This window comes from Marmota monax, unplaced genomic scaffold (genome assembly GCF_021218885.2).
Source record: "Marmota monax isolate L192 unplaced genomic scaffold, Marmota_monax_Labrador192_F-V1.1 WCK01_AAM20220418_F8-fsc00148, whole genome shotgun sequence".
In the NCBI taxonomy this organism is placed as follows: domain Eukaryota; kingdom Metazoa; phylum Chordata; class Mammalia; order Rodentia; family Sciuridae; genus Marmota; species Marmota monax.
Genome location: NW_026693034.1, coordinates 30,683 through 46,276, shown reverse-complemented (window position 1 = coordinate 46,276; position 15,594 = coordinate 30,683). Strand labels below are relative to the sequence as shown.

Below are 15,594 nucleotides of genomic sequence, written 5' to 3'. Positions count from 1 at the left end.
ATAAACATCAAAGATAAAAAATAAAATAATCACCATAAAAATCTATGAACTACAAGTTAAGGCAGTTTTTTAATAGTAGAAAACATATCAACAAAACTTGAAAACAACAGAAGTAATTTGTTCCTCATCAGTAATTTAAGTACACATAAACTAATTTGAAAAAAAAAACTAATCAGAACACAATGTGACTAAGAATATTAAACCCAAAAATATGTTAATTATATGAAATGTAAATCTACAGAAGGTACTCTTTAGATATTAGGTCACAAAAAGACTAAAAAACGATAAAACAAATATTACATTTGAAATTGCAAAGATGATAATAATTATATAAATAAGAGAGAAAATAGAATATTACATAAAGATAAATATGGCCAATCCCTGGAATACAATCATAGTGAATATATTCATAACTGAAATCATATTTTTCACATATAGAAAGAAAACACAATAAAAAACTCAACATCATAGAAGGCAACAAAATAATAGTAGGAGATATCAATCTCCAATTAATGCAAGAAAAAATAGCATTGCATTAATATCCATGGAACAAAAGAACCTCAAAAAAGCATTAAAAACCCATTAGGTTTACAGAGGCAATCTTCTCTAGTGTGTATGGAATATTATTTCAAAGAGATCAGGTTAAAAGCACAAAACAATGTTAACAGATATTAAAATATTAAAGTTGCTTTCTAACATAACATAATAAGTTGGAAATCAAAAGTGAAAGTGATATCCAAAATTAACTAATATAAGTTTAAAGCAAAATTCAGCAATTAAGCAAGGCCCTAAGCAACTTGGTTAGACAAAATGAAATATAAAAACAGCTGCCAGCCAGGCATGGTAACACATCGCTGTAATTCAAGCATCTTGGGAGTCTGAGATAGCAGGACTGTGAGTTCAAAGTCAGCCTCATCAAAAGAAAGATGCTAAGTAAATCAAGGAGACCATGTTTCTAAATAAAATACAAAATGGGGCTTGGGATATAGCTCAGTGGGCAAGTGCCCTTCTCAAAAAAGTGCTGTCGATGTTGCTCAGTGGTTAAGCACGTCTGCTACTGGGGGGAAAAAGTGCCTATAGCACTCCAAATAATCTAAGAACTCCATATAATACCAACCAAATAATCAATGTTATTTTTACATAAAGAAATATATTTGAACAATTATTTATTTGAACAATTCTATGGAATATCCTAGGTGCATAAATAACTGCACATTAAAAATTTAAAGAAAATGCTTTCTTATATAAAAATAATAAAAGCCTCAGTATTAAATAGATTTATGTAAACTTGAGGTTAAATGATGAAACCAGGAAGAATAAAACTGAAAATACATCAATTAGCTCTCAACTTGATGGTCAAGTCAAAATATATTTTTACAGATCTATTCTAATTAAAACAACGTTCAATAGAGACCAATGTTGCAAGCCAATCAAATGTCATTTCACAAGACTGTATGAAGGCAATTTGGAATAAATTATGAAAAGTTTTCAAATTTTACAAAGATGAGAAATTATATAATATCCACAATGATTAACTTTTATGATAGTATGTTAACTGAAATAGTAATTCACGAAGAAATAAATACCAGATAATTCTACTTCTGAGAGATATCTACTGTAGCCAAATATACAGACCAAAAGAAATGACATCAGGGATGAAAAGGTGAGAAAAAGGAGCACTTGTTTGGAGGAAAAATAAACTTACTTTCTATGTGATACACAATTTTTATAAAAATATTACAAAAATTTAAATGAACACTAGTCACCAGTAAATTTAAAATATATAAGACAGTAAGTTCAGTAAAGTTATACAATTTTTATCACAATTAAAAATTTGACAAATATATAAAAGATAAACATAATTGTAAACATCTTTATGGTGCCATTAAAAAGCTAAAGTCTTACCCCTAGACAAAAGCACAGATTCATATACAGAGAGATGATGAATATGCAATTAATTCTAGCTACTTGAAAGGCTGAGGAATGGAAATAAAATTTCAGCTTCAGCCACTTATCAAGAGTCTATTTTAAAAGTCAAAAGGGGGTGAAAATGTAGCTCAATATTATAAGAACCTCTGAGTTCAATCCACAGTATATGTATATATTTCTAGACCAAAATTAAGATATGTTACATGATTAAGCACATGAACAGAGTAAACAATCAAGGCACTATATACAAATCATAAATAAAACATAAATATTTATACATGTAAGTAAATGCATAGAAAACTTGATTGAAAATTGGCAAATTGTTCACGTGCAGTCAATTTCACTTAATGCTTTCCTAAAGTGACAAGTCATGATCATTTCTATTTAATTATAACATATAGATATAAAAATAAAAACAATATCACTGATGTGAGAAAACCTAATGAACAACACTGAAGCTCTCTAAAGATTGGAATTAAAAAAAAAGACACAAGATTTAGAGACATGTTACCCACAAAATTGTGAATAATTGTATTACAATAGAAATCTTTCTTTTAAAATTTTGTAGTTACAGGTGGATAGAATGCATTTATTTAATCTGCTTATTTTTATGTAGTGCTAAGGATCACAGTGCCTCATATGTGTGAGGCAAGCCCTCTGCCACTAAACTACAGCCCCAGCCCTGAAAATTCTTCTTTAAACCACGTTTATCAGCTATACTTACATAACCACTAGGAGCAGGCATTGTGAAATACTACTATTCATTACATGGCAGAAAAATTTCACAGAATATCTAGTATATGCATTCATATAAAGCTCTAATAAGAAAAATTTGAATGAATAAATACTTAAATTATATTAAAGAAACTCTTCTATAATATTAATATATTACAATGGTTTTACCAGGAGATATTTGGAAATGAGAAGATTTTCTAGGGATCCCCCAAATACAAATAAATGCCAGGTTATGCATATCCTCACAGGCAATATGAAATACTTTGTAGGGATTCTGACTGTGGAAATGTAAAGAGAAGCATTTCTCTGATGATCAAACTCCCAGGCATTACAGGCACTCTGTTTTCCACCCTTAGAATGCCCTGCAATTTCCCCTAGGAACTAGTAAACTAATAAAATACATGTGCAATGCCAAGCTGCTATGGCAATGCCCTGTTTGAAAAGGCTCTGGACTAGAGTGTTATCAGCCTCAAACATGATCTCTGGCACACAGCTCCTGGGAATAAAGGAACTCTCTTTTTAGACAAGCACAATGTTTCACTGAGCCTAAATCTGTCCACATAACAGTAAGTTTATAAAATGGACTTTCTTGAGAGCTACACAAAACTCCCAACATTTCACATTGCAATTTAGTATATAACTGAGAAATAAGCTGCATAATATTGCTAAGGTTGTAACCTTCCTAGTAATAAAATGAACAGTATGTATTAGTGATGCCAATGACCTAAATTAACCTATTGATATAAATAAAGCTTGGCAGCTTGGGCTCTCTCCACTATGCCACTTTCCTGTATCTTTTCTCTGTTTCTTCTTTTTATTTTCCTACAATACTTTGTTAATTTGAATGTAGAGATATCACTGTAGAACAAGTACTAGCTTAAATAATTGATTTGCATGGTAAGCATAGAGCATAGAATGCTCTTTAATGATTGCAACAGAAACAAACCTAAGCTTGAAAAAATAATTTTTGTCAATTTTTTGTCACTGTGATTCCTCTTTGAAATTTGGATCTTTTCTCTGTATTCTTTGCTTCATTGATTTCTACCCACTTTCATACGTCTATTGTCAGGTTTATCTTTAAATTCCAAGGCTATAACTTTGAGAACACAAAGGAAACAAACGATTACTTAGAGACAGAAAAAATTTTTTTATGGAAAATGGAATATGACACATTTTTTATTTTCTTGGTAACTACAGAAGTCATTTTAATATTCTACGCAATCATTTTCCCAAACTTTTTTTTTTCAGACAAAAACACTAAAATACTTTGAAACAATTTTCATTCTCCACATTGTAGGCACTACTTAGAAAAAAAAAATAAGTTAAATATAAAAAGAAAAATCCTAACATTTTCTTTCCTACATAAACAAATGCTGGATCTTTGTCCTAAAAACAAGAAACTAAAACTTTTCATGCAGAATAGAAGCTACCATAAGATATTCTACAAAGTTAAAAATTAAATTTTTTAAATTAGAAATTCTGAATGAAATTTAGGCTCACCAATAAAGAGTAGGTTTCTAATGATCTCTATCAAAACATCTTCATATAATGTCTGCTGAGAAGGATCAAGGCATTTCCATTTCTCTTCAGAGAAATCAATGACCACATCCCTTAATGTTAATGATTCCTAAAATAAAGCATATGATTAGTGACATAGTATTTAATTTCTTACAAATTGTAATGAGAAGTAAACGGCTAGCTTTCACATATGGTAGTGACCTCAAGCATTTAATAAGATACTTTTTTGTGGTGCTGGGGTTTGAAGCCAGGGCCTTGTGCATGCAAGGCGAGCATTCTACCAACTGAGCTATATCCCTGGCTCCAATAATTATAAGCAGTAAAATTGGTGGATAAATTTGGTACAATGAAACCCAGGGAGCAGCACATGTGAAGCAAAACACTGAAGTAAAAAAAGTGGAAAATAAAATCCAACATAATTCCAAAGGATAAATAATAGTTGCAATTTGTTATTAAATATTCAAAAGAAGCACAACCGAACAAAGCAATGATACTTGAGACATGCATAGCAAAAATGTAAGTAATAACTATACTCATATGTCAGTGGTCACTTCAGTGAATAAGAGACTTAAGAGATCACTAAAGACACATCAAAACTTCCACAGTTCACATATTAATTTAATGGTCATCTCCAAAGTTGTCTATCTTCTCATTATTTAAACTTACCATAAAACAAGTACTGTATTTAAAAAAAATATTTTTACTTCTTCAGACAACAACATCACCACTCACTTCTAAACAATAGAATAAGCAGTTAAAGAAAACAATCGGAAAGGTTCTGGCACCCTAAATGCCACCCTGACAGCATGGATATACTCCCTTTTCCAGGGTCTCAATTATCTCTAGTGAACACTCACATAACCTGAAGTTAGTTTAAGGTTCTGATCTATGATGTCCTTTTTTCTGAAATAATAATAATAATAATAATAATAATAATAATAATAATAATAATAATAGATTTTAACCCAGGGGCACTCTACCCCTGAAATTCAATTCAAGAAATTTTATTTTATTTTTAATTTTGATAAATGAACTCACAAAGTTGCTTAGGGCCTCTGAATTACTGAATCTGGTCTCAAATTTTTATTTTTTGTACCTCATTTTTCCACATCACTGTGATTACAGGTGTGTGCCACCACTCCTGACTCTACAACCACTTTTGATACTAAATGTGCAAATTTGCAGAACAACCAATATTTCAAAAACTAGTATTTCAATAATTCAATTCTGATGACATTTAATACAGATCCTACAAGTTTGAGGTTCAGTTTTATCAAACTTTACTAATTGAGGTGCCAGTTTCAAGCCCTAGAATAAAATAACATTTATATTTATGATTCATTTCTTATAAATTAGGGGTCTCTACATCTACACACTCAAGTTATTCTAATTAAAAAAACACACTTATGTATACCAGCTTTTTATAAATTATATAAGTCAGGAAGTTGACATTTGAAAACTTGCATAGAACATAAAAAATATCAGAGGAAATTGGGACACTATATAGGCCATTTTAGGAAATAACTGGTTGAAGATATTACCTCCAAATTTTCTGTTCTGCCACAGCAGTGAAGAGACCCCTTCCTATTATGATTTAGAAGATCCTTACTATTTGAAATATGCTGATTCAGATACTCATTCTGAATTTTTTCATTTTTTTTCCACCAAAAATATTTAACAGACACATTTACATTCAGGGGTAAGAACAAAATATTTCTAAAGAACAGGAGGAGGAGGAGGAGGAGGAGGAGGAGGAGGAGGAGGAAGAAGAAGAAGAAGAAGAAGAAGACGAAGAAGAAGAAGAAGAAGAAGAAGAAGAAGAAAAACCAGCTTAAGTCTCTCCTCTATATCATTAGAAAATATTATTGAGTCATCTCATGTCAGCCCAAACCAACATACACACAATTTTCTTAAAACTCCTAAGTATTCGCTGGCTTCAGGGTAAAGAATTCTTCATTTGGAATTTTGATTATTATTATTATTATTATTATTATTATTATTATTATTATTATTTGGTACAGGGGCATTCTACAAGTAAGATATATCCTAGGCCTTTTAATTTATTTTATTCTTTTTAAACCTTGTCTCACTAAGTTGCTACACTAAGCTTGAACTTTGACCTTTCTGCCTCACTTCCAGGTAGTTGTGATTACTGGCATGTCCTAATATGCCCAGAAAGATAAAAATGTGCTAACCTCTTTTGATCCATTTGCCTTTCACCTTCTTTATTTTCTTTTTCTGCTAAAAACAAGCCCTTGAGAGCCTGAGATTTTTAGATACATCCATATCTTATGTTTGATGAATTTGCAGTATTCCAATATAGACTTAGAAAAAAAAGTTGCTTATTACCTATCTCTGAATTTTTTCAATCTGACATTCTAGAAATAGCTAGACACCAATGAAAATTATAGCCACAGATAGAAATAAGATCTTACATAACCTTCAATGATGTTCTTTTACAGGCTCAAAAATTGACTTTAGTTTGAATAAAATTTTATCCTAAAATTTTCCTCTATCTTTTTTCTTTGGAAACGTTTTTTTTTTTTTTTAACTTTCAAATATTTCTGTTAAATTACATTTCATAGGTAATGAAAATGTTAGATTAAATGAGACATTCTCTACCCACCATCCTATTTACTTAAATAATTAGTTATCTTCCCAAACTTGAGGTACTACATTATGTCTTCCAATTGGCATATAGTTAGTATTTGCTTGAAGACTTCTGCAAAAGCACACTAGGATTATTTTGTTTGATTGTTTGTTTGTTTTTCTGAATATTTGGTACAGTTTATTCTCCTTTCAAATTCTGGCACCTTATAATCAGTCTTTCCTAGATGAGTAAGAAAAGAGGACAAAAATCATATTTGCCTTTTTTTTTAAAGTTACAGAATCAATGGGTCTGAGCAGCAAAGTGTTTCTGAACCTAACATTTGGGGAAAATAATATTAATATTCCAATATTTGATCTATTTAGATGAAACCAACACAGAATATTCCTGATATCTCTAGAGGATCTAGAGTAACTAGCTAGTCCAACAAGGTGCTCCATTCCCTGAACACAAGCTGCTCTGAAAGAAGAGAGGACTACACAGAAGTTGGTATTCTCTAGGTAATTCAACAAACATGAGCACCTTGGGTCAGCTTCATGTAATTTTTACACCATGGCTACTCAAAGACATGGTAGATATTACAGAGATATCATACTTTAAAGTTTCTTAAGGGGACGCTAGACTTGCTTTCTATGCTTATGAAAGACAAATAAACACAAAGTTCAAAGATTTTTTTATTTTAATGCCAAGATTAAACTCAGGAGTGCCTACACATTTAGCAACATTCCCCTCTTCTTTTTATTTCTTCTTCTCAATATATTGATCCTTTGGTTTCAGCCTACTAAAATGCTGAGATTATGAACATGCATCTTCACACCTGGCATTAGGTACAAATACTTTTTAAACTGTTTTACATTATAACCACGTTCTTCTCATGTGAAAGTACAACCACACACATGCACGTGCACACACACACACTCACTTTTAAAAATTCCATCCAAACCTAAGAGGAAAAGATGAATTAAAACTCTGTGTAATTTGAAATATTCCAGGGAACCATACTTCATAATATAGTAAATTAGCTGAGAAAAGATGACTTTTAGGAAAATCATGCTTAGCACACACTTGGAAGATGCACTTAAAAAAATGAGTGACACCTGGTAAGGAAAAAGAAACTGAAACTCCTTGGACCACAGCTCCTCCCAAATATGAGTCAAATTTTCATGTCCTGATCCTGTCTTTAATATCCACTCTGAAGGGTGTAGGCAAGAAAGTACAGAGTTGGTTTCAGGCCAAGCAGAGGTCACCAATCTGCACAGGACAAAAAGTAGAATCCTGACTGTCAACCCCATTCTTAGGGCCAGAGGTGGCAGTATATTGAGCTCTATCAAATTTAGACTAGGGTTAAAAGTTTACAAAGGTGACCTCAGGAAAGCCCAGGTTCTCACAATTAGTTCTGACTACTTTTACTCAGCCCCTTTCTTCTGTTTCATAATGCCCATCTGTGAAGACTTATCATTGTTAAAAATAGTCTAGACCCTGAAAGTCTGAGGGAAAGGGCCTGTGACAGAGCCACTCAGGTATCACAAAACCTGGAGATGAATCAAGATATTTGCCTGAGACAGAGATGAATTATCTCCCAGAATTTGAAGACTACCTTGTATTCTTCAGTTGTTGCTCTGAGTCAATAATTATCACCCAATCACTTCTGAATGAATAATTTTTACCTGAATAGAAAAAATACCAAGCTAAGATCACTCTGCCACTGATTCTAAGGTGAAATAATTTTAATTCAGGCCATAGGACCCAAAAATAATAAAATATTAATTATATTCCTTCTCAGACAGAGCTTTCTATGTGCAAGAAGCCCTGGCCATACAAGGGGACATAAGTATTTAATGTTGAATATAATGTTATATCAATTATCAGTGACAATAATGTCAATGACAGATTCACAAATGCAAATAATATAGTGAGAATTATTTTACATTTTTGGGTATCATAACCTTCATACTCTGGCTAAATGAGGCTTATTTGTTTGTTTGGTTCCAGGGATAGACCCCAGTGATGCATTATTGAGGAACATCTCCAGTTGTATTCAAAATTTATTTATTTATTCTGTTTTGCCAGAATCTCACTAAATGTTGAGAGCCACAGCCGAAGGGGCCCCAGCAAACTTTCAGACTGCCAGCTGATGATTGGCTCACAGCAGCCCCAGCAACTTCTAGCTGATTGGCTCCTCTGCAGTGAGGCTCATTGGGCTGTTTCCCTGCCCTTTCAGACCACGGAGCTGCTCATTGGGGGACTTTTTTGGCTCCGCCCATGGGACCCAGCCAATCGGCCTCAAGAGCAGGAGGAGTGGGGGAGGTTGAGAGGCTTGTGGGAAGCCGGTGGTGGCAGTTGGGCTCTGAGGGTTTTTCCTGAGGAGCTGTTTTGTTTGGCCTGTGTGGTTCTAAAAATAAAGTTTGTTTCTTTTGACAAGTGGCTCCTGAATTGTGCCCAGCCAGACTGCAGCAACTAAGTCTTTGAGGCTGGCCCTAAGCTTGTGATTAACTTTCTTTAGTTTCCTGAATCACCAGCATTACAGGTATGCAACAACACACCCAGCTCATGTTAAGGAATATCGATGAAGCTGGATTTTAGAAAAAGTAGACAATCTTCTATAGCATCATAGTTGAAAGAAATAAAATGATAAATATATGTGTAACTGAACTTTTAGAGGTCATAAGTAAAACAAATACATAATTACAATAAGTTATAAATAAATTTCTATAAATTCTTATGATTTATAAGTTATCACAAAAATTGGTACTTTATAATAATTTAAGTTATGAAATAATTAAAACTTCTATTACATAATAAAATTATGATTATAATTTCTAAAAAAATTATTATACTTTTAACCCAATATATCCATAATTTTATAATTATTAGAAACAATGAAAATTGTTAGCTAACTACATGTATTTCTCATTAAACTTTCAAATTTCACACTTCTTTCCACTTCTGATACTTCTCAATATAGATCAGCTACATTCCAAGAACTCTAGCCACATGTGGCAAATGGCTGACACATCACAAGTATATACCTGAGTGCTGTGGTTCCCTGGACTGCAGAAAATTGAATGACTGAAACCCTCCTTTCTTATCCGAGGTGAGAAAACATGTCTTCCATACAATATTTCTCCTTTAAACCAAATGAAAAAAAATGATATTTTTAGACCCAGGAAGGTGCTATAAGATGAGAGTTGCCTAAGGAAGGCCATTTTTTTCCAAACTGATAACTGTTAAGGTCAGTAGCCTTTTCATATATTAGACAGCAAACAACAGATAAAGCAAATCCAGGCGGGAGGGTCCTCATGTCTTCATGTCTGTCTACACCTTGATACTGAAATTTAGTTGTGAACAAAAAGATAAGGCCCAATGGGCCTTCATCCTAGTAACCCAGCTATGGTTGTCTGGTTTATCTTTTGTTTAGATTATACTGTGAGTTCAAGTACTAATAACATTTTCATGTCTACATGCATTTTGGCATTACTCAAAGTCATTTTATAGGACTTTCAACATTAAATCAAGAAAAATGAATTCAATGCTTCTTCCATGCCTAAATCTAAGCAGTTACCTTGAAATTAGCATGTTTCCTGTTTCCATTAAATGTATTTAAGCGATCAAGTGTTACAAAGCTATCAAATATTACAAACTACCAGCTAATTAATGATTTATTTATTTATTTATTTTAAAGAGGGGGGGGGAGAGAGAGAGAGAGAGAGAGAGAGAGAGAGAGAATTTTTTTAATATTTATTTATTTTTTTAGTTATTGGCGGACACAACATCTTTGTTTGTATGTGGTGCTGAGGATCGAACCCGGGCCACACGCATGCCAGGCGAGCGCGCTACCGCTTGAGCCACATCCTCAGCCCTAATTAATGATTTAAATGAACAGTTTATTAAATAAGCCAAATTGAGACTGGGTTTATCTGGGCTATTCTGATTTCAGCAGAAATATTACCAGTGTAAACTCTGCTCTTTGACATGGTTATCCTGTTCCTGGAATAGATGGCTGTCCACTGTGTTCTTTTCATTCTCATCCACATGGCCTCTTCTCCTTCATAAGCCTAATCTGAGCTTCTTCTTCTTAAGATGGTGGGATTTACAAAGAGAAAAACAGGAAGAATTTAAGACACTTTATAACAAAACAGAACAATATTTAAATGTGATTTATATTTATAATATGTTATCATTAAAGTGTACAAATTGAAGTAACAAAATGGGGAAAAAAAACTAATTACCTCACATATGACAAAATGTATGCCTCATATTTGAGAAAGGAGTAACAGAAGCTAGGGCAAGAGGATCCCAAGTTTAAAGCTAGATTATCAACTCATCCTGGCCCATAAGTAAATTAGAGACCCTGTCTCAAACTTAAAAAAATAAAATAAAAAACATCAGGGGATGTTTCACAGTAGTTAAGAATCCTTGATTTTAAAACTGGGTACCAAATAAAAGTAAATAAAAATAAAAAAGAATGTCAAAAACAGACACTCCAAAAAAGAGAATGTAAGAGTTATGAATGGTGGCAGATTTCTATATTCCCAGCAGCTCGGGATACTTAAGAAATAGAATTGTGAGTTCAAACCCAGTGCCAACAATTTAGTGAGGCCTTAAGCAATTAAGTGAGACTAAGTATCAAAATAAAATAATAAAAAAGATCTAGGATTTTGTTCAGAGGTTAAGTGCCTCTGAATTCAATCCAATCAAAGGAAGGAAATAGACTTCAATAGCCACCTTTTAAAAAGAAACATAAGTGTTCAATAATTATAAACTAGCTCAATAGCTTTAAAAATTTGAAAATGGCAGATAAAATCATATCTTGAGACAAAATCAAATAGTATCATAAATATATGAAGCAAATAAATTCTCAAGAACTAAAGACAGAGTGAAAATTCTTATTTCTTTCAAGAAATGGCTATTGAAAATACATGTTCATTCCCCAGAAGAAGCATATGCTTATAAAAATTCCTGCATATCTGACCAATGAAAAGATATAAGGATATGGCAATGTTGATCCAAACAGATGAAATCCAGGACATGGAGAAAAGGCGATGCACATTGAGAAACATTTAATAAGAATAGGGTTAGAAAGACAAAGGGAATACAGTGAGAAAAATGATTTTCAGAACCCATTTTCATCATAATGTACCTAGTTTGACAAATATGTGAGCCATCACATAATTTTATGTAGATGTCACATACATGGATATTTTGCATTAATGCATGTTTAAAAATATGTAGATTGTGAGAAAATAAAAAAGTACACAAAAGAACATAAAAGACTTGATCCTACACACCATTGTGTACATAAGAAAAATGCATCATTACCAAGTTGTAAAATTTCTTCTAAATCTACAATATTACCTCATTAAAATGTTAGCATATTTTAATTTTAATGAAAGAAGTGACCAAAGAAAAATTCTTAAATTCATCTGGAATATTATATGTTATACATGAAATCAGCCCCAAAATTCTGAATTAAAAAGAACTTATTTTACAGTAATAAAAACCAAGAAATCATAATACAAAACAAAACCCATAGATGAATGTATATGTATGTAAAACTTTATGTGTACTTAATAGAAATTAAAAGGTCAACCAAGACTCCTTGTCATGATGGTACATTCCTGTAATATCAGCAGCTCAGGAGGCTAAGGCAGGAAATTCTCAAGTTTAAAGGCAACCTCAGAAATTTAGTAAGCCCTTAAGCAACTTAGTGATTTCCTGTCTCACACACACACACACGCACACACACACATGCACACACACACACACACAAAAACTGTGTATGGTGGTACATGACTGTAGTCTCAGGGGTTTAGAGGAAATTTAGTCAAGAAGATTTCATGTTGAAATCCAGTGTTAGAAATTTAGAAGATCTATAAACAACCTAGTGAGACCCTACTTAAATATAAAGCATAAAAAACCTGGGGATGTAGCTTAGTTGATATGCACCCATGATTTCAGTGCCTAGTACAAAAAAATTTTAAAAAAATAATATAAAATAATGAGAGAGAGAGAGAGAGAGAGAGAGAGAGAGAGAGAGAAAGAGAGAGGGAGAGAGAGAGGTTTTTGATGTGACTCAGTGGCTTAGTGTCTCTGGGTTTAATTCCTGATACTAAAAGCAGTACAAAACCAATTGGGAAACTTAGGCAGATATAATATTGCTCAATTATAGAGCAATGCTAGATTTGATCTCCAATACAAAGACAAAAAGAATAAGAAGAATAAAATAGAACTTGGTTTGTAATGGAAATAAAGATATGCATCCACGAAAAAAAATACATAAGATAATCTATCTACTGTAGGGAGAGAGCCACACATTTACTTAAGTCAATTCCACAATAAAATTAGAAAATAATTAATTAATCAGTATCTTAGTTAAGTTGGTAGATTTACAGAATTTACAACAGAGAGATGCTGCACATTCAATAAGAGAAAAGCTGGATTAACTGAAATTGAATGATAGTTTTTCCTCAGCCCATATGAGGACTATCCATTGATGAATAACTAATGTGACACTAAGCACATGGTAGATTGCAAGATATACATCCTGAAGCTATTTATTGCACCCTGAAAAAAAGTGTAAATTAGTAAAATTAAACCATGATTTTTCTATCAAACCAAATGTGTCTGTGTGCATGATGAATAAAAATGTTAAACACTTCAGTCTGCAGACGCTATTTAATTACATATTTTTATTCAGAAATCCAAAAATATGTTTCAAAGAAGATATGGAAGAATACTGAGAGTGCTTCCCACATGGTGTGAGGTCTTTTTGTTTTTGTGGTACTAGGCACATATATTCTAAATATTCAGTTTTATATGTTGCTTTCAGTATCCATTAAGAAAGTAGAAAAACATGTATTTTATTGCCTTTTATACTTTTGTTTTTATCTTTACTTGTCTGTTTTCTTAATCTACATTTCTGGGCCAGCAATTATAAATAGTTGGAATTGTGTTGCTTTCCCCTGTCTCCTGTTTATTAGTTCTGTTGAGCTGAACTTTCATGGATATCTTCATGCTGTCACACTAAAAGTCACTCAAAAGATCATATTTTAATGAATGTATACTGAGTGAATTATGAGCTATGTTTCTAATGGACACATTGTAGTAACACATTAATTACTAAGCAGAATTAAACTGAAACAACTCACAATCACCAATGAAGAAGTCACAAGTTTTTAATAGGCTTATCAGATGTGATGATGACCTTAATAAATTTGAGTACAAACCCTGAAAAGTGCATCTGAAAGTAATTATATTGGTGTCATCTAAAATTGAAGAAATATGAGCTAATTTATTTTTTAGTTACAACATAGCTACAAAAATATTAAATGTTGTAAAATACTGTCAAGGACATGACACTAACATAATGATATGTCATATATTTAATATAGTAAGTAATACTGAAAGATCTTAGAGAAACATTACCCCCCAAATTGCTACCCCCCAAATTGCTGCCACAATAATAGTTATATACTGAATGAAAATGTATTTCTCTAAGTAAAATATAGTTGTATTTGCAAGTTTTAAATAACATCAATTTAAGATGCAAGGTGGCACATGCCTATAATCCCAGCAGCTCAGGAGACTGAGGCTGGAGGATTTCAAGTCCAAAGCTAGCCTCAGCACAAGAATCTAAGCAAATCTGTGAGACCCTGTCTCTGAATCAAATAAAGAATAGGGCTGGGTATAAGGCTCAGTAGTTCAGTAGCCCTGAATTCAATATCCTCACCACCCATCAGAGACTTTGATGGGAAACTTTAAAGATACCAATATCAATGAGGTAGAAAAGTAGAGAATAGAAACCTAAAATTGATCAAACTACATTCATTCAATGCAAAATATGATAGAAAACTAGCCAACAAATTGACCAGCTTTAAACAGAGTAGGTTAAAAAGCTGAAAATGTAGCAGCCAATCTCCAAAATATAAAGCAAGAGTGATCAGGATATGTCTAACAGTAGAAAACCTCCTTCTGAGAAAATCAGTTTTCTTAGTTCCAAATAATAAAATGTATTCCTACTAGATTCATAAGAAAATAATAGTTAAGGCAGAAGTTACCAGAAATAATGAAAAGCAAAGAGAACATGTTACTGTCTAGCATGAAGGGAATAGTTTCTCAAAGAACACAAATAGTTTATATCACAAGGAAACTGGTACTGAGAAAAGAATCATGAATACACTTACTGTCTAGCATGAAGGGAATAGTTTCTCAAAGAACACAAATAGTTTACATCACAAGGAAACTGGTACTGAGAAAAGAATCATGAATACACTTACATATCATTCAGAAATTAAAAGCTGCCTGACCATCCTGTTTCTGATGCTCAGAAAAGGCAGGGAAATTTCAATTATGTGTTATAGCAACTTTGTTTAATGTACTCAAAAGTACTATTTAATGCTGATCTCATTATCATGATGGAAATTTTAATATACAGATTTAATTAGCAGTAATTTCTGATATTTTAAATGTGGCTAAAAATAGAATTAGACACTTATTGGAATGAAATAATCAGAAATTATCTCTTATTATTATGGATAATTTAAATACAAGACTTTCAAAGTGTAGGTGGCTGTGAATATACAAATATCAAAGTGATAAAATAGCCATACTACCCATAAAATCTCTAAAAGAAAATGATTTCTTGCATTTTCTCAAATCTCAAGGCTTCTAGTATTCCTTAGTTTGTGACCACAAATGCTTCTCTTCTGAGTTGCTGGAGCACTCAAAATATAGAAGACTAATAAACCCTCTCACAGGGAAGATGGTAGCAATACAGCAGGGAACTACCCTCAAACCCCACAGGG

At 32.5% G+C, this 15,594-nt stretch overlaps 1 protein-coding gene across 1 annotated transcript; it reads right to left on the bottom strand.

Annotated features, from left to right (window-relative positions):
* Positions 1-3,703: 3,703 nt before the first annotated feature.
* On the bottom strand, positions 3,704-10,824 carry LOC124098743 (zinc finger protein 273-like). Its single transcript, XM_058582461.1, has 3 exons — positions 10,740-10,824; positions 9,820-9,917; positions 3,704-4,291 (listed from the first exon to the last, which is right to left on the bottom strand). The coding sequence occupies exons 1-3, from the start codon at positions 10,822-10,824 to the stop codon at positions 4,130-4,132; spliced, it is 345 nt and encodes a 114-aa protein (XP_058438444.1). The 3' UTR covers positions 3,704-4,129.
* Between the last annotated feature and the right edge of the window lie 4,770 nt (positions 10,825-15,594).